The sequence below is a fragment of the Sipha flava genome, unplaced genomic scaffold (assembly GCF_003268045.1).
Source record: "Sipha flava isolate LNK unplaced genomic scaffold, YSA_version1 44_pilon_pilon, whole genome shotgun sequence".
NCBI classification, from domain to species: Eukaryota; Metazoa; Arthropoda; class Insecta; order Hemiptera; family Aphididae; genus Sipha; species Sipha flava.
In genome coordinates this window covers 120,542-140,978 of record NW_020273203.1, presented here as the reverse complement: position 1 = coordinate 140,978, position 20,437 = coordinate 120,542, and the positions used below count along the sequence as shown (strand labels likewise).

Sequence of the window (20,437 nt, the reverse complement as noted above, 5' to 3'; positions counted from 1 at the left end):
ATTTATAATTTAAATATTTTGCTCATAAACTTAACTTAATCTACTTCCTTATCCCTACCAAACACCTGCAGAAAATGCTTATTTTTTCCAAATTCACACGTACCCCCCATTCCCAAAAACCAATCCTGTTGTGCCACTGATTATACTTTTTTGATCATATATAGTCTTAAAAACAATAATTTTAATGTTTATAATAAATATATTTGTATTTTTTACAAGGATTTAATATAGTTTATAGATTTTAATTTTTAATGTTTGTTTTTAATATTAATATAAAAATAATTATAGATTATTATTAATAGTAGATTATTGATAAATAAGTTATATTTAAGATATTTATTAATAATCTACTTGTATAATAATTTCACTGAATTATGTATTATGTATAAACTAGTGGATGTTTAAAGTAAATAAAAAAATCATATTTTTAGTAACACCATCTTTATTTTTTTTATAATAATTTATCAATTAAAAATATTTAATCAAAAATTGTTTATAACTAACAACTGAAGAATACGATTGTGGTAATTGTTTATGCTTAATGAACTCTTTGACATCATTTATAACTATTAACAATACAGGTAGAACATAATAATGCATGATTGTTGACCTAATAACAACCTCATATTCAGTTTGAGATAGTTCTATAACTATTGTTTTTATTATTCTGCATTCTAATGAATTTACAATTTTATATAGATGTAAAAAAATTTTAAAATTGTTTAAAATGATAACTATGAACTTATGAAGACACTTTTAATTTATAATATATTATAGAGAATTTTTATACTTTTCAGTTATTACTTCTATAAATTATAATACACATAATTTTAACAACAGTTATCTATCAAACTATTATCCATTCAGTACTCAAATGGTATTTTTATATTATATCGCATCCTTTTTATTGTTTTATTTATAATATTTATTTGCTTTTTTTATAGGTTCCGGTACGGATGGGGAAAGCCAGAGCGGCAGCAAAGAGCAGCTTAGCGAAAGAAAAATGCCTAAGCTTCCTCCTATTGCTACCATCACGTATAAGGTATTGTAATTAATTTTAAATAACCTTGGTTTGGTTTTAATCATAGTTAAAATATTTTAGGTTGAAGCGTCGGACACATTGACTTCAGTAGCAGCTAGGTTTGATACGACACCATCCGAGTTAGCTATACTTAACCGATTATCTTCACGCACACTATTTCCTGGACAGGCTCTTCGTGTGCCAGATAAAAAACGAATATCAGTGTCCGAATCTGATGCGTCTCAAGTAATATTTAAAATTTAATTAATAATTAATAAACTTGTAGGCATTTAAAAAATTTATTTTTAGGGAGGTCTTAGCAATTTAGATTTATCTGAAACTAACAGTATCACATCAGTAGATGGAGAAAGTAGACCTGGATCTGGACCTTCAACTGGCAATGATAATAAAGATATCATTGACAAGAGAGAAGATGGTATGAAATAACTAATATTATCATATAATTATAACTATGACTCTCATTTGTAAGAATTTGCAAATTTTATTTAATTCATCATATTTTTCAGTTAATACATTTCATTCCATACATATTGTTACTTATAAAAGTGTTTAAATATGATATTGTACATTTTTGCTGGCTCAAAATTTTCTAATTCCTATGAGTATATTTTACTATTTAAATATCGTACTTGAACTAATTATTATATTTGTATGCTATTCAGCAAAATATTTTGGTAAAAAGTTTTTACAATTGAAAAAGAAAAAAATTAAGTTTTAATTAATTATATTTTTTATCCATTGTTGACATTGCACATTTAAAAACAGTAGTATTGTATTTCATAGATGCTGTTTTATCAAGGTGGAAAAATATAACTTTATTTAATAATGCTTAAATTATATATTAAATTTTATTTTATTTTTGCGTTTTTAACTAAATTTTTTTTCATTATAATTCATTATATTTAATGTTTATTATTTAATTCAAATTAGAAAGGCGCGGTTACAGTTTTATTGATGAAAATGTAAAAATAAATATATATTTTAATATTTTTCTGGTACACACTGACTTTTCTGGCATATTTTAGTTATACATACATTTCTCAAATAATTGGTTAGTTACATATACATCATAGATCTTTTATAAATATCAATTTCTAGCCTTTGAATAACATAAATTGTTTTATTGACTGGTAATAATCTATATATACTAAATTTAATAAATTAAAATACTTTTATTATACAATTTATACTTAAAACATTTTTAACTTAATTATATTTTTATCATTTTTAAGAATCAGTTTAATATAAAATTTGTATAGAAAGTATAACCATTTATTATCTGAGTTTTTAGACTAATAAATATATTACAATATGTTTTCACTGTTACATAAAAATGCATACATATAAATATTTTTTAAAACATGACTAGTTATAAATATTCAGTATAAATTACTATAACATACATGTTGTATCATTTTTACAATTTATAATTAAATACAGTTTTAGTAATTAAAATCATTAATTTTAAATTAAATCTATTTTAATAATATCTATAAAATTTACCCAAAAATAATCATTTAATAATTTACCTATTATGGTTTTGTTTGAGAAATTACTCACATTATTATTACTTAATTAATATTCAATTGGTCTAGAATTTGGTGGAAAATTAGCTTTAAGAAATAATATTTTACCTTTAAAACATTTCTTATGAGACTTAATAATTGAAATAATATAATTTTGTATACTTAATTATAGTTTAAGTGATAGTACTACCTAGTTGGTAAATAACATTAACATAAAAGGGCGTTCTAAATTATACGTAAATATATGTTAACACATTGACATAGTAATATGAAAACGAAACTATGATTAAAAACAAGAAGCATTCACTTTTGTGTTATCTTATTGGTGGTACTGCTCTCAAGAACAATTAGTTCATACATAGTTGTTTTATTGTGACTAGTTCTAAAACTCTTATCTGTTGTATAACATAAACTATTTAAATATTTGATTTGATACTAGTGCAATTTTTCTCATGATAAGAAAATTAATTTCTTATAATTTTTTTTGTTTATGGAAAGAAAATAAATTGAGCAGTGTTTATAGTTTTTAAATTATTGTTAATATTCATGCTTTATTAGATTTAATAATATGAGAGGCGTAGTAATGTCTCCAAAGAATCTATTACAACATAATGGTTATAAATATTTTGGTATAAAATAACTAATATTTTTAATGATTTATAAGATAATATATTTTAAAGACAATTTATTTTTATTTTGAAAAGTTGACTAAAACATAATACTATTTAGATATTCTGGATACATTACGTCCATCATCTCCAAAGCCAGGTCATCCAGAACGTATTGGTTCTGCAGTATCTCCTTCATCTAGCAGATCGCATTCGCGCGGTGTAGAAAGGTTCCTTAAAATAAATGTTAGACACATCACTGATGGACAAGTAAGAAATTAAAGATAATTTTGTCTATTTAAAACTTGTTAAATGTAATATTGTAATCTTTTTAAAGGGTGTTGTGGGTGGTGTTTTATTGGTCACTCCTAATGCGGTTATGTTTGATCCCAATGTTTCTGACCCGTTGGTTATTGAACATGGTCCCGAGTCTTACGGTGTCATAGCTCCTATGGAATTTGTGGTGAATGCTGCCATATATTATGATATAGCGCATATGAGAGTTGCTGGGTATGTTTTTTATTGTTCACAAATCGTTATCATTTAATTTTGGTTTTAATTTTTAAAATATTATAGATCTGATAGTGAGAATGTTACAAAACCAGCAATTTATCATTTATCCCCGGTTCCTAAGCCTGAAACAATTGAAGACAGTGAACATAAATCCTCAACAATGTTAACTACTATGCAGACTGACTCATTAGACAGTGCAACATTAGATTTACAGATATCTCCTGGAGGTAGAACCGATTCTCTCTTGGCTAAAGATGATACTTTCCCAGAACTTAGGTAATTACATTAATTATAATTTGAAATTATATATATCATAAATATTCATAATATATTCAGATCATCAACTGAAGACGAAGAAGAAGATGGTAGTATTTGTTCATGCAATGCACAGAGAAATGATGGAGCTGCATTTCCAAAAGCATTTGATCGTGATCTAGTTACACCAAGTCCTATGAATAGACCTAGTGATGCATTGGTTGGTTAAACATTATAAATAATATTTGAAAATAATATTTGGCATTCAAATTTATTTTTATTTTTTTAGAAAAGATCAGATAAAGAATCTGCTATAGAAAATATTAGCAATGAAGATGATAGACCACTTTCTTCAATGTCAGCTGAACAAGATGCTGTTTGTAGTATACGTAATATGGAACAGCGCAGGCAATCTTCGATTGACCAACATTGGGCAATGCCAAATAAAGTTAGATCTCTTGATGACGAACCTCCAGCTCATCATGCAGTACAAGGTATGTTTGAATTTAAATGAATTTATTTTCTATGAAAATTTGGTTAATGTTAGTGTAAGTTCATTAATAATTTGTATTATTTGTATGTTATTAAATACTTTTTTATTTATAATATAGTATCTGCAATATTTTTCTTGAATATTAAATAAGTATTCAATTTTGAATATTTCTTTTTATAATAATTAATGTTATTAAAAATCTATGATATTTAGTATTTTTAAATGATTTTTAATGACAGTGTCTAATAATTTTTCAAGAAATTCTGATTAATGTACCAACTTCCAACATGTTTTAAAATGTATTTTTTGTATTATTCAATTGCATTGTAATAATTCTATTGATTATTTTAGAAGCTGTTGAAGATTCTGAAACATCAAGTGGTTACCTAGTTAAACAGTCTTGTCATGATTCAGGAATTGATATTCGAGACCCACCTGTGTTATCAGTACCTCGTAAAACTGTCTATTCAGATGCTGATATACTTTTATCAGAATCTGAGTTTCTTCCACCAGTGCCTGTTTTACCATTTTCATCTGATCATCTCAATGATACGGTTCAACTACGTAAAAAGAAAACTACATCAGTATCATTTAGTTTAGAAGATTCTAAAGAACAAGATACTGCAAGTACTACAGAAGTTCAAAAAATTGATGAACAATCTGATAAACAGGCTCAGGAAACAAAAAAAAATAAAGTAAATACAATGACTAAATAATTTTTATTGTTTTGTATTATATTAATGTAGAGTAATACATTATGATGATTTTAGATGTTAAAAAGGCTTTCTTATCCTCTATCTTGGATGGAAGGATTCACTGGTGATAAAGATAGTGAAAAAGACGGATCAGTTCCATCTTCTGCTGAATCATCTCATCTATCTCATTCATCCAGTGTGTTCTCTAAAGTTTTTTCAAGGTGAATATTTCTAAATTATTTTAAATTTTTATACACATCACTTTTCTTTATCAATATTTTAAGCATCTTATGTATAATAAAAAACAACAAAAGTAGCATATGATAATTTTTTTTAACAAAGCACTTTTGTAAATAAAATGCGTATTAGGGTGTACACAAATTTTTACTACACACTATTGTATTAGCATCTCCGTAGGAGAAGCTTCTATAGTTTTCTTATGTTATTGTTTGTATTATTATTTTTAGGAAATATAATATGAAGATTAAATAAAATTTAGATTTCTAAAAACATATGCAAAATTTAAATTAATTGGACATATTCTTATATTTGATAGCCATACAAATTGTCTATTTCATTTTGAATTCATAATGATAATAGATAAAACAATAATTTTTGAACTATGATTAAAATCAGTATTAGCTTTTTGTGTTTATATATTTTGTTTTATTTTTGGGAAATTAACTTTTAATTTGATTACTGTATTTAAATATTTGATTATTAATGATAATTTGAAAGAATTATTGATTTGAAGCTATTAAATTATTATTTTTGTTGCTATAATTATATACTTAATGATATGTAGATTACCCAACTGTTATACAATTAGTTGGGCTTACATTTGTAGTTTGTATTATTTATAATATTTTCTTTTTTAAAATTATTAATATTTAAATATTTAACAATTTTCCCTTCTTTCAAAATTGTATTTCTTTTCATCAAATTAGATCCTTTGAAATAATGTTACTGTTGATTAATTATAAAGAAGATCAATGAGAACTAGTGCTTCACCAAAATTGATTGTATTTGAGAAAATTAATTCTATTTACTTTTACATTTATAATTTATAATTTTAAGTTCAAAACTAAGAATTTAAATACCAAAGGCTGTATACTAGTTACTTTATTTTTAAGAAAATTGAATTTCATTAGAAATAAATTTAATATTCATGAGAAATGTATAAAGAGAAAAAATTGAACAAAAGTTAATTTGAATTGTATGAGGACATAGTAGTAGTATGAGGATGTGATGATAATTTTGTATTATTGCCAAGCTCACCTATAAACATGGTGACTGATTTTGGTTCGGGTCTGTTCCTAATGAAAACACCGAGCGAGGAGAGTGGGCGATTCCAATTCCCGCCACCTCAGGACTGTTCGCCCGCCCTGCCTTCAACCACCCCATCTAAACGAGAAGGCCTCACTAACTTCTCGCCGTCATCAATTATTAACAGCGTAGGGTAAGTGGTCACACACTGTACCCCTAAATGTCTTATCTGTCATTGATATCATGGTGATGTTATGTGTGCCCCTTATCCTGCCACCATAATCACTTAATGTAGAATATTATATTTATTTTTTTTTTAATGCAAGTTATAGTAAATTAATTATTTTTATTATTTGAATGCATTATTATTATTATTTTTAATCTTTACTTATGTACACTTTTATAGTTATTAAATAGCTATATTTATCATTCTTTATTATGAGTTTTGATGTAATTAATTTAAACATAAATATACTTTAGGTTATTATAAAATTGCTTTATTTTATTATAGTAATATTTATTTATATACCTATGTCAAAATATTATTTTAGACACTATTTTTGCTACCTATTTTAAGCTTTGCTAATTAATTAATTATTGCATTTATAAGAATTATATATTTTGTTCAAAATCAAATATTTTATCAAGCTTGTTATATTAATAAGATATTTTAATTATTATTGAAGGCGTTCATCAGTCACTACGTTTATACGCCAACAACACAGTAACTCAAACAGTCGTTCAGATAGTCAGAACTCTTCAAAAACTGTACCTCCAAAATTAGACTATCGAAGTATGGTATCAGTAGATGACATGCCTGAATTATTTGTGTCTTTTGAAAGTATGTATGGGTTATTTATTTTATAAATTATCTTTTAGTTAATTATATGCATTAATAAAATATTCTGTTAAATAGAATTAATACCAAGACCCGTCCATACATTTGAAGAACCGCCTCCTCTTTATTTGAGACTTCGAATGGGTAAACCAAAAGACAAGAAAATACCAAAGTCAACTCCAATTATGTCATATGGCAAGAAAAAGATGAAGCCTGAGTATTGGTTTAGTGTTCCTAAAAACAGGTAATGTTAATTTATGTAAATGTGAAACAAGTATATGATTATTAGTTAATAAAGCCATAGAATTATCATCAGAAGATTTTGTCTTAGTTATGTTTTTAATATTATTTTTTAAATTAAAATTATTTTTCGGTGTAATTAAAGAAGAAAAAAAATGTTATTATTTCTTTACAACTATTATTTATATCTATATTATGCACATTTTAAATTAACTTTTAAAAATATATTTTAAAATTATTTTTATTATATTTTATCCTATGGGATGGAAAGAAATCATTCATAACTTACTTTTTAATTGGTAGAAGTTTTAGAAATAAATAAATAAAATAAAAAGTAAGTACAGTAGAAAATATTAATAACAATATCTGTTAGCATGATTAAATCTTTTTGTTTCAGTAGTATAAAGTCCTATAGTAAACATCGACTAGTATGAAATTCAGATACTACATCCATTTTTTTTATTCATATCAGTGTTATTATAAATAGTTTCCAATTTTAATATTTTAGTAAAATATAAAAATTACAACTATGTGTTTATAAATTCTCTGATAACATCAGCCATAAATATTAATTAATTTAGTCTGAAAATAATTGTTACTAAAAAAATTTATTTTAATATTGAAAAACTATTTTAGGGTGGACGACTTATATCGTTTTCTAATGTTATGGGTCCCTCACTTGTATGGTGACCTTGATGAAGAAATTGTAGCTTGCCGTGGATTTGAGTTAGTTGAATCTGATACAGAATTATGGGAAGAAGCTGAAACACCACCTGGAGATAATAGTGATAAAAAGCTAGATAGACATGAAAGTGAAGCAGGTGATCTTACACGAGAATCTTGGGAGGTAAATTTTTATATTTAATTTTCCAATATTTTTTTTAATTTAACACATAATACAATATAGACAATATAATATGATTAATAATTCTTAGATTTATGTACCTTTTATTTACTTATGTATGAAGTCAAATCAAATAGTATAGTATCCCCTATTTTAACTTGATATTTGTCTAAAAGGTGTTAAAAGCGCCATATTCAAAATTGTACTCAATGCTGAAGACTCAGGCCGATCAATTCGGATCGTCAGATTCGCAAGCAAACAATGAGGTACACTGTTAATTATTAACAGAGACCAATTCAAAAATCTTTTGCTATTTAGTCTGATATAGTGATAATGTAAATGGACGATTTCCCTAAATTTATCTTTAGAAAACTGACCATTTTAAATCATTGCATTAACTATGATTTTTAGCAAGCATATTATTTCACAAGACTGAATTGTGTGTCAAGCCATTAATGGCAATTTTGCACCATTAATATTTAGCACATAATTTAAAAATTATTATATTTTTAGATTACTTCTTATGTTTGGTGCTTTTAAATTTAAGCTTTAATGTATTTTTTAGTTTAAAAATATTCAAGATAATTAGATTAAGGCTTTATCATAGTTTAGTGCTTAATATAGGCAAATTCATTGCTTTCATTGTTTAAATCATTTGGATAGATGTTTATCAACTAGCAATATTTAATCAATATTTATTGTTTTCCAAATTAATTTTAGTTGAGCTAGTATTATTTCTCTATATTATTATGGTTTTTGAAATGATTTGACCAATATGGTACAACCATTAATTTCATTATAATAAATTCTTTTACATAATAAAACTTATATTAAAACTGTATAACAGATTTTGTACTTTTAAAAATTATTTTTTTTGTAAGCCGTTCTGTAACCTTGAACATTCTAAAAAAAAAGATTCAATAATCATACATTTTTTCTATAAGAATGTTATTACTTTATTAATTTTATTTTCTAAAGATTTCATAGGTCTTTGTCATTAAAAGCATTTGAAAACTATTGTTTTATGTTATTGAAGTTCAAAAATTGAATTATTTTTTGAATCTCAAGAAACTAATTAAAATCAGTTTTATTATATTATTTCTATGAAAGTTTTCTTTAATTCTTAGGAATTTTGTAGGCATACACTTTCTAAAGTAGATATCATATTGTTACACTGACAATGAGTAACTCATACCTTAAATGTTGTTAAAAACGATTGCTACTTGATATCAATTTTTATTTATTTTCTCTTTTTACTTGTTTTTTAAAAATACAGTATGTAATTAAAACAATGTATTGGGTCTTAAACATGAATTAGAAGGTACATTTATTAATTTCATATGTTGTATTAGAAGGTATAAAACTTTTGGCTCAGAATTACAATTAATTACAAAAAAATAAAATAAAGAAATATAAAAATTTTTGACAACCATTATTACAGTTTAACCAATATACTTCTAAGACATTTAAAATCAACTGTATACAGTAGCGTACATATGGGGGGTCCTGATTCAAAACCCCCCCAGGGCCAAAAAAAAAAATTGTGATATTATTAATGACGTGTAATATATTCGTAGTTTCAATGTTATGCTTTGAAATTAAAATATACAACTATACAAATATTATAATAATCAAATAATTATATTGATAGGTGTTTGAAAAGTTGTTAGCTATGCTATTTTTATATTCCAATAATTACTAAATTACTGTAATGTAAAAGTAAACTGTAAATTGTTAAAAAAGTTGTATAAAATAATATCTATTTATATCAGTTATTTATCTATGTACCAAAAAAAAAAGATAACGATTATTTTTGTTAACACTCTCCCCCTGATCAAGATTGAATGTATGCTACTGACTGTAAATATTATAAAATTATTTATTTTTCTTAAATTAATATAGTTGTATTATTGTTTACTTAATGTTTATGAAACTTATACTTTATAATTATTAATATATATATATAGTATTATTTTTAAATTTTGTATTTAACCAAACTCATACTATCTAATTTATGAGACGAAAAAATAATTATTTTTATATATAAATGTTTTATTAGCTAAAAAATAAAAGCCTAATTGGTTTATGAAGCTTAATAAAAACGTTTTATTAATATTAAAAGATATGATGAGTAAGACATACAAACAATAGAGGTTGGTAGAAGGGAACTTTCTAAAATTGACTGGCTCACGATCAGCTGCAGCCACGGTGACTAGCGCATGTAAATTTCCCAATCAGTAGTTACTAGTTAAACGTAATCGCGTCGTATAGCGTTTTATTCTTGTTTTAAATGTTTTGATTTTATGTTTTTAATAAAATCAATTAGTTAACTAGTTAAACGTAATCGCGTCGTATAGCGTTTTATACTTGTTTTAAATGTTATGATTTTTATGTTATCAATAAAATCAATAATTTGAAGCGATTATTTTTGTTTGATTTATTCATAAATGTATTATTATTAATATCTCATATACAAATTTTAATTTGAGTTTAATAGTGTTTTCAATGTGGTGCGGTATGTTTTATAAGACGATTAAATTTTTACTTCAACATTAAAGGACATGACTAGTTTTGGGAAGTCGTCAAAAACAAAATTGACGTCAACTAAAGTTTTTGTGAGAAAAGCCCAACAATTTTTAAATAAACGCAAAGTAAATTGATAAAACTATTAGCTTAATATTTAAATTTATATTTGATTAAATATAAAAAAAACATCATTTTACTAAATATTATTTTTTATTATGAGTTATAATTTTATCATCTGACGTGTACTAGTTATTGACCGTATAAAATAAAGTACTTACTACGTAAAATTTAAATTACTTATGAAAAACGAATGGATAGATAGTCGATCTTAAACTAACAAATTAATGAGTTTATAATGAAATTATTAATAATTATTACGTTAAATATATTATCTGAAACCTATTTTCATAAAAAATATATTTTCGTTTAAACAATATTTAATAATGATTTTAATCTGTTAATACTTTGTTTAGTACTGTATATTTATGAGATATATTATTTTTAAGTCTAAATAATATTTGTTATTGTTATTGTTATACTCATATTATCTCCAAACTTTGGGATAAATATATTGTTTAAGACTTGAAAGAGAATTTCATCAAGAGTACAAAGCTTTTTTGATTTTATTCTAATTATACTTTATAATGTAGGCTTTTTGACCCAACAATCATGATTTAATTTGAATTCTCATGTTTTTACCAAAATATTATGAAATTTCAGAATTTATAATTTAATCTATAAAACTTATTTAGTATCAATGATTTATTTCGTAAAATCATTATTCAAAATTAATCTGATTTCTATTTATCGTTTTGGTACATTAATTTGATATTATCTAATAGACACTAGCTACCATTCGAAGAACATCCGTTAGCAAATATTAGATTCCTGGTTTATAATGATTATCAATTACTTTTATTTTAGAAAATAAATAATAATATTTGAATAGTTTTATATCATCGTAATCATTAATATAAATAAATATTTAAAAAATATATTAAATAGTTTTTCTTATTTTCGGATCTATGAAATATTTGAGTGCGTTATAAAAAACACCTATTTCCACACATAATTGTTTTAACTTTTATTAATTGGTTTTCACTTTTATATGTTAAATTATCATATTACATGCATCAAACTGCGTGTATTACTGCAATAAATTGTATGAATTATAGCCATTATTCAAAAATAGTATTTCTATTCTCGTATCGTAGACTGTATTAATTTTTCATTTCGTGTTTATTAGAAAATTTAAAAAATTCTTGGATAGTATGATAATAATAATATGTAATGTATATTATTCGGTTTAACCTTTTGATGAATGGCTATTATTAATTTAAAATGTATTTTGATCAAATCAATTTTAAAATAAAATATTTTACGTTAATGTCTGATGATAGTCCAAATGGGTATTTTGATTCGATTTATTTCAAGAAAATTATTTTTAGTTGCTAATAGTAGTTAAAGTTATATAGTAGTTAAATTATATACAATTAGTAATAGTTTAGTTTATGATCATGCTATATTAATAACAGTTTAGAGAATTTGTCGTAATTCAACATGAAAGATTTATGAAAATTAAGTAATTAATTCAAAAATTTAATATTTACTTATTCTGTAAGTGTAAATGTTTTAATATTTAAATAAAAAATAACTTAAATATATTATTTTCATCCATAGATAATGGATAATGTATTCATAGATGTATTGTTAAAATAATAATGATTCACTAATACTCTTTCAAGGTTAAACGGACTGGAAAATAAGTTGAAATATAATCATCATTAAACAAACCATTAGACTTAATATTAATACAAATAAAATGTTGTATACGAATTAGTAAACAAATAATTAAAATAATGATACAATTTAATTATAATTTTGTACATAGCAATTTAATCAAACAATTTATAATAAACTTATTTTTCATAAACTACTTTAGTACTAACAGTAACACAAAATAGTTATGAAGTACCTATTTCAAATAAATAATTTAAGTAGTTATATTTGATGATCGTTCAAGGTTATAAACTATTTATTTTAATAAAAATGTAGTGTTACTAATGGACGTTTTAAATAATATATAGAAAAATCTGTGATTTTAAATACTAAACTAATACTAAACTAAAATGAATTACTCTTGTTATACTTATTTGTCTAAAAAAAAAAATTATTAAAATATATATTTAAGTATTTACATTTTTGTTTTGATGATTCACCGTGTTTCGCACTACAGAATAAAATAATCTATAGAACGTAAAGATCTTTAGATAGGTAATTCTCGTGTAAAGTTTTGAGTATATTATATGAAATACTTAACTTATAGGTCTGCATGATTTTATTTTCTATTAAGTACTGTATTTTTATTTAAGTTTTTATTCGAACATTCATGAATATTAAAAAAATTAAATGACATAAAAAATTAATAAGGATAAAATTAACTAATTTTTAACACGATTTACACTATATATATTTAATTTTTGCTTGCCTTATACTTCTGGTTATCCTATAAATAATTATTAAAATTCATTTTTTATGGTGTTTATTAGTTGTATATTGTATGACTTATCTATATATTTTACCTAGAACGGAAATATAATTATACAAAATGTATTATTGTTATATACTTATTTACGCACTTGAATTATATATACTACACATTTGTAAACAAAATTTTGTTCGGCAAAGTAGTGAAAAAATATATTTCCATTTTTTTTAAACGCATGCCAACATATTTTTTACTTTTTATCCAATCAAAAACTAGTATCGATATTACTATTATGTGGCAATTGCAGCTCTTCGGCAGTGCGACGTAGGTTCCGTAGGTTAATAGCATGTCTAGAATGTACTTGTATTATGATGAAGCACTATTATAATTATTACCTAGTAATTGCACTAATTGTGTTATTAATAATTTGTCCATAAACTAAAAATGCAGCATTACTCCAATTTAGTAATTAAGTAAGATGATGCCTGGAATTGCCTATTCTAACTTGTGATTTTTTAAATTTTTAGGTGCTGTCTATGAGTGATGAACTTCGCCGAGCCTTCTACGCAAATAGCGTAAATTCATTAGATTTTGATTCTTATATTCCCGACTTGCATGGCATTACTGAGATTTTGACCGAAGAACACAGAAAACAGTTGAGTAGACATTTACCGGCCAGAGCTGAAGGTAATTTGTTTTCCATTTTCCATTCAAATAATTATGCAGATAGTATAATGCAATTGTTTGATAACTAGAAGAACTCAATGTTTAGAAGTGCTTAGTCAGCTCTACCAAAAAGTGTATTTTGAAATAAAGTAGATTTCATGAGAAATTGAAAAAACAATGGTTATGGTTTATCTAAACTAATCTAGATTTTATTGTTGCATTTGTTATATTTTACCAATGGCAAACCATTATCGTTTATAATGATAAATAGAATATGGCTTTAGTTGAATAACTTGAAATTAAAACCAAATATAAATCCCGTAAACAATTATTGTTAATGGTGATATTATTTTAAACACTTCATTATTGGTCTATTTATTTTTAATTATCCATAATCTTAATGCTAATAATTTATTATTTCCTTATTTCCATCAGTCAAGACATTAATCTGCTGTATATTTACCTTAAATTAATAGTTATTTAGCACACCATTTACTGTTAAATAAAGTATTTACTCTAGTTATTAACAGATCTCGAACTCCTTAATATGTTATTTTAATTATTAACTTTTTATATTTTATTAAACATTGTCGGTATTTAGCAATTATTCCTAAAAATAAATTTGCACAAGTATTAAATTACTTAAATTATGTAAATAAATTGTATATACCACATGTTCAGGGGTAGAACTAGTGGGTGAAAGACGGGGATTCATCCCCAGATGTAACATTTTATAGCGTATAATTTTTGTAATTATTAACAACTAATTTATATGTTTAACTTTGTTAAATACTAATATTAGGTTAAAACTCAATAAGTATGATTTTATATTAATTATTAGAAAACAATTCTCAAGAAGAGTATTTGATTATTGGTCTATGATAGGGAGTAATTTTAACATTTTCGCCGGGCGTAAAAATTCCTAGTTACACCACTGCACATGGTATACTGTATAGGTATGCATTTTATTTTCATAGAATTAATTGAATTATATTTTAATCTTGTTTTTTCATTTAAATTCAGAATTGTTATCGGATATTTAAACCTTTTAATTTATAATTTAACTACTCATAGCTAATAAATTATACTATATATACAATCTGATAATAATTATGGTTTGCTTATTTTTATAATACAATTTACGGTCCTTTCAACAATCTATTTAAATCTTAGTTTATCAACATTCAAATGTATTTATTATGAACACATCTGTTGCTTTTTGGATGTTTTCCAAAATGTAGTTGTTGTTTTTATTATCATATTAAAAATAAAAAGAATATTTTCTTATTTATCTTTTGAAAGTTTATATAGTCTTAAATTTAATATAAAACATTATGAATAAACATATTTTCGTATCCTACTATTCTTTAATATTTGATCCATAATATAAATGCATTGTTAAACAAATTAATTTTATTAATATTCATTATAACACTCTAAAAAAGTACTATTACATTATAGTCATCAGCATGTATTATATTGTTGGTGCAACATGATTCACTATTAGATTAATTTTTATAGTAAATATTTGTAAGTATAAAAAGTGTAAAATATATATTGTTACAAAAACCAATTATACTTAATGTTATCTATGAATGCATACACATTGAGTTTACCTCAGTTTCAATGTATATAACTAATATATTGCTAATAATGACATTGAAAGAATTTTACTATATTTCAATGTAGTAGGTATAATTTAGCTGCGGAATACTTGCCACATTTTTAAGTTTCTTTCATTTAATTTAATAATTTCAATAATTTAAAATGTATTTAAGTATTTTATGTTTTCTGATTATTTGAGAAAGACAAACAAAAATTACAATTTAATTTTTAAATTTCTGATATATTTTTTTCCATACAGATTTAATTTTGTTTTTGTATAATCTAGTTAATTTTAATTATTTATAATATGTTTACACTAACATTTTGTATTTGATTAATTTGTATTTAGTACAGATTCAATAATATATAGTATAATCACCGTTTATGTAGCGTATCTATATATTGTTGTATTGGCATTACTTTTCTGTTTATCAAAAGTTATTATAGTGTCATATGATGTATGTTATATATATATTTATAACATATAAACGTACTGCGTTAAAGTTTACACACTGCGCAAAACAATTAAACGGAGTAAACAAACGACAAACCGTGAGTTATAATAAGCGTGCAAGGTGTTATTATCAAACTTAGTAGGGTTGGCTATATGATGTGTATGCCAGAATACATATAGTTGTGTACTCAATAGAGATAGATTATTAAAAAATAAAAATGTATGTACACGTTTCTCCTTTTTTTAATAAGATCCAATTGTGACGTAATTATTGTTATGTACCATCAGCAGACGGTCGTTAGTAATGGACAGTTTCCTGTTCTTTGTGGATCCGTTGGTTCGCTTTAATTGTAGCTCTTTGATAAAAAAAAAATAATAATAATAATAATAATAATAACAATAACAACTCGTGTGACAAGAGTTCTGGTCGTCAAAGCAGCAGCGTACATACTTCCTAAATGAAACTTTTATGCAGTGTTGAATCGTGTCACGGCTATAAAATGAAATATCATCTTTATGGATAATACAATTTAATCTTTAATTTTTACTTAATGATATGTGTAATTCAGTAGCTTGTTTACAGGGTAGGCCGACTAGACCTTAGCATGTCCAATTGTAATTGGACTGGTTAGGCTTTATTTTTTTATCCTGCAACAAGTTCATTTTTAAGGAATTTCATTAATAATAAATATACGGATATAATTACTGCTATTTTTTTTTTTTTTTTTTTTACAACAATAAATGTTTTTTTATAAATTTAGGGCTAGCAATAAAAATAACTTAGCATTATTTAATATTTGTGTATGTAGTATATAACTCAGCAACATAACAATTTAACTACTTCGTACTTGCTGAATTATAATAATTATATAGCCGTTTGCATATCTATCACGGTGCAACTAATATAAAAATATCGTCTATATTCTAGAACCGTGGTTTCCAAACAGTGAGTCGCGCCTCACTAGGGATGTGCAAGCAATTATTTGGGGAGGCGCTGGGCAATTATTTATATTGTACATTACACAAACGTTATGACACGGATAAAGTTGTTCCTTATACGATGTAAAATTTTAGAAACTAATATGATTAAAGTGCTAGAAAAGTTATCTCGCATAAAACAGTTTTTGACAATTTAATTACGAATGATGCGACGATGTCCTCTTAAAATACATCAGATATGTATCATAAGCCATGGTGATGTGTTCATTTCATTGTACCATGAAAATATATTTGGACTTTTATAGATAGAAAATCCAAAAATGTATTTCTCGTATGCTAGGTCAAATTTCATCTGTATGCCCCTAACTGCACTGAACTAAATAGGCCTGCCCAAATATATACGATATTGATTTGTTTATATAAATCGTGAACGCCCATGTATATTAACGTTTTATATTTCATTGCAGGATACATGTGGACCCTGATTTTCAGCACCCTGCAGCACGGTTTCTCACTGAACTCTATGTACCGCAAGATGAGCAAAGTCGAAAGTCCCATTCTTCTAGTCATTCAAGATACACAGAATAATGTGAGTATGCAAATGTTGTCTGGCCAACTTCGTTTTTGATTTTATTATGATTGACTATTGACTTTGATATGCTCAATTGTAATCGTTAATCCGTTTCAGGTATTCGGTGCGTTAACATCGTGCGCCTTGAAGATGAGCGATCATTTTTACGGTACCGGCGAATCTCTGTTGTTTACGTTTTGTCCCGACTTTCAGGTGTACAACTGGACTGGCGATAACATGTACTTCATAAAAGGCAACAATGAGAGTTTATCGATCGGAGCAGGAGAGTAAGTGCATATTAAATTGCAATTATTGATTACTACGATGAACATATTGCGCAACACAAGTTTGAAACCCACATTTACTTGAACCCCTTTTTGACATTATCCCGTTTTTTTCTTACCAGACTAAATATATTCCCGTATAAAATTACGACTTACTTCGATTTATTGCTTTTTTAAATTTATCTAGTAAACGTAGCATTTATCAATTAGGTTATTAAAATTGTATTTATATTTTTAGTGGCAAATTTGGCTTATGGCTCGATGGTGACTTGAACCAAGGCCGCACTGAAGCATGTAACACCTACGGCAACGAACCTTTAGTCAATGAACAAGATTTCGTTGTCAAAATCCTTGAATGCTGGGCGTTCCTTTAAACCAAATATAAACCATTTACGAACACAATTTTCACATACACATTTTTTTTTTCTAGGTGCTAAATTATTTTTTTGTTAAGTTTTCGTAACAATAACAAATAATTTATTTCATCTTCAACCGCACCAAAAATCCCTCATCTGTTCCCCACCTCTATTGTACCTGTTTGTATATACGTCTCTAATATTACATTTTAAAAAATATAGTTAGAAAGAGAATTTACACCACATTTTAGCTCAATATTATATGGAAGTGTAGTTACTTAGTTTTTTTTTTTTTATATACATGTGTAATGAAAATGTATTATTATATTGTAATATTAGTAATTGTCTAGTCTCAGTGAGCTAAAGTGTCATTGGTGTTGCCAGTCTAAATCCAAACCCTTGAAACAATCATGCGGCAGCACTGTATGTTTTTTAAAAATATATTTTGTAATATTTAATATAAAAAATAATTCTGTCTTATATCCAGGGACCACTAGTCATGGAACGCATAAGCACTTTACAAACCTATAAAATAAATCTTCTTTAATAAAAAATAATCATTCCACCCCTATTTATCTACCATTAGACAATCACAAAAACTCAATTTTCCTGTCCCACTTTTGTCTGAATTTCTTAATTTTTGTTTTGTGTTATATTATTATTATGTTGTGGCAACACTGATTTGGTAGCTGGGCGCTGTAGTCCTTAGATTATTAAAAAATTTATATTACTACATGTATTAAAAAATTAAAAAAAAAACGTCAAAATATAAATTATATACATATTAATAATATAATTGTGATAAGTCTTGCATTGGCCTAATGTAGTATTAACTAAAAAAATATGCTAGAGCGTCGTAAAAAAAAACTATTTTAATTTAAGGAAAATAGATGTTATAATGACTATAATTATTATACTGTACCTCTAGCAAAGTCAATTCTGTAGTGATTAAGTGGAAAGCAATTATTAAAGCATTTGAGTGAGGATGTGAATTAAACAAATATAAAGATTATATTTAGAAATGCATCGTAAATTATATTTGATAAATAATGATAACTCATAAAACTAATCTAATATCGTTATTTTTCATTGTAGATAAATGTTTTGTTTTTTTTTTTTTTTTTTTTTTTATTGATAGCATTGTATATTATAATTTTATAAGCAGTTGTGGGCGATCAGATGTTTGTAATTATTACTGCGCGTACCAGTTATGAAAAGCCTTAGAAAAGCCCTTTGTGTTTGTTCTTTTTATGATTATGTTTATTATTATTATTATTATTATTATTTTATTTTCAAAAGTATTTTAGACGGTATTATTTATAAACATTATATTATAATTGTTACTGTTACGCAAGTGATTTATTTCGATTTTGACTTGAAAAATAAAATTAATGTAACGTTGAAGTTGTTCTTTATTATTCAACATTTGTATATTGTTTACCTGTTCCAAAACGACTCTGCTGTTGATTTTATAATTCTCAAAGTTATATAGATCATTAAATTCATCGATCAGAAATATAATTATAGTATTATCTATCTGGTGCTGCATAGTGTACCCTTATTATTGTGTTCGGTGTTAAATTCAGTTATTCTTTTACATTTAAGTAGATGATAATATTAGATGAACAATATTATCAAGTTTGATGAACAGTTTTAAGTGAAGATCTGTGTTGTATAATACAACAGTGGTATGTAAATGTAGGATGCCCTGAAGATAAAATAGAAAAATGCTAACCGTCAAGTGAACTGTGAATACATAATCAATTTCGTCACATTTCGAAGATCCCGAGAAATATATATCTACTGGATCGAAAATCTTGAATATTTTCATCGATGTACAGATAATAAATAGCTAAGGAAAGTTTACTCGAAAAGCTCTTTGACAAATTTGTTATTTTATTGAAATTTACTAAAAAAAAACTCTACTCCGGGAACTAAGTAGAAAATTGCTTTACAATTGTTCCTATTCGAAAATATATACACCCGTTGATGTAAAACAAAATTTCGAACAACTTCTAGTTTCCGTACCGTGTGTATCGTGATCCTGATTATTCTGATACTATCCGCTAGGGGCGCCATTTTAGTTTTTTTTAAGGGGGTGCAAGCAATTAAAGAGGCCAATTTTTTTCCACCACCAAGCCAACATTTATGATTAGCAGTGATTACTGATCAGCTACGACGCATGCGAAACATTAAAGATTGGAAAATGAAGGCCATGTATCAGTGAC

General features: G+C 25.2%; 1 protein-coding gene across 13 annotated transcripts in view; it reads left to right on the top strand.

The window, feature by feature from the left end:
- LOC112689539 (TLD domain-containing protein 2) overlaps positions 1-18,982 on the top strand; it is a 130,461-nt gene extending 111,479 nt beyond the window's left edge. For 6 of the 13 annotated variants that reach the window (XM_025563300.1, XM_025563294.1, XM_025563301.1 and 3 more), the window contains 19 exons: positions 945-1,042; positions 1,103-1,267; positions 1,331-1,457; positions 3,298-3,446; positions 3,514-3,686; positions 3,753-3,965; positions 4,026-4,164; positions 4,234-4,438; positions 4,789-5,132; positions 5,208-5,353; positions 6,406-6,591; positions 7,085-7,239; positions 7,315-7,480; positions 8,113-8,323; positions 8,497-8,586; positions 13,862-14,021; positions 17,466-17,587; positions 17,687-17,856; positions 18,092-18,227. In XM_025563300.1, coding sequence (XP_025419085.1) covers positions 945-1,042; positions 1,103-1,267; positions 1,331-1,457; positions 3,298-3,446; positions 3,514-3,686; positions 3,753-3,965; positions 4,026-4,164; positions 4,234-4,438; positions 4,789-5,132; positions 5,208-5,353; positions 6,406-6,591; positions 7,085-7,239; positions 7,315-7,480; positions 8,113-8,323; positions 8,497-8,586; positions 13,862-14,021; positions 17,466-17,587; positions 17,687-17,856; positions 18,092-18,227 — 3,155 coding nt within the window. Of the gene's footprint in view, positions 1-852; positions 878-944; positions 1,043-1,102; positions 1,268-1,330; positions 1,458-3,297; positions 3,447-3,513; positions 3,687-3,752; positions 3,966-4,025; positions 4,165-4,233; positions 4,439-4,788; positions 5,133-5,207; positions 5,354-6,405; positions 6,592-7,084; positions 7,240-7,314; positions 7,481-8,112; positions 8,324-8,496; positions 8,587-10,768; positions 10,972-13,658; positions 13,800-13,861; positions 14,022-17,465; positions 17,588-17,686; positions 17,857-18,091 lie in introns of those variants that run through there. The other 7 variants (XM_025563305.1, XM_025563295.1, XM_025563296.1 and 4 more) reach the window with 7 other exon arrangements.
- The last annotated feature ends 1,455 nt before the right edge of the window (positions 18,983-20,437 follow it).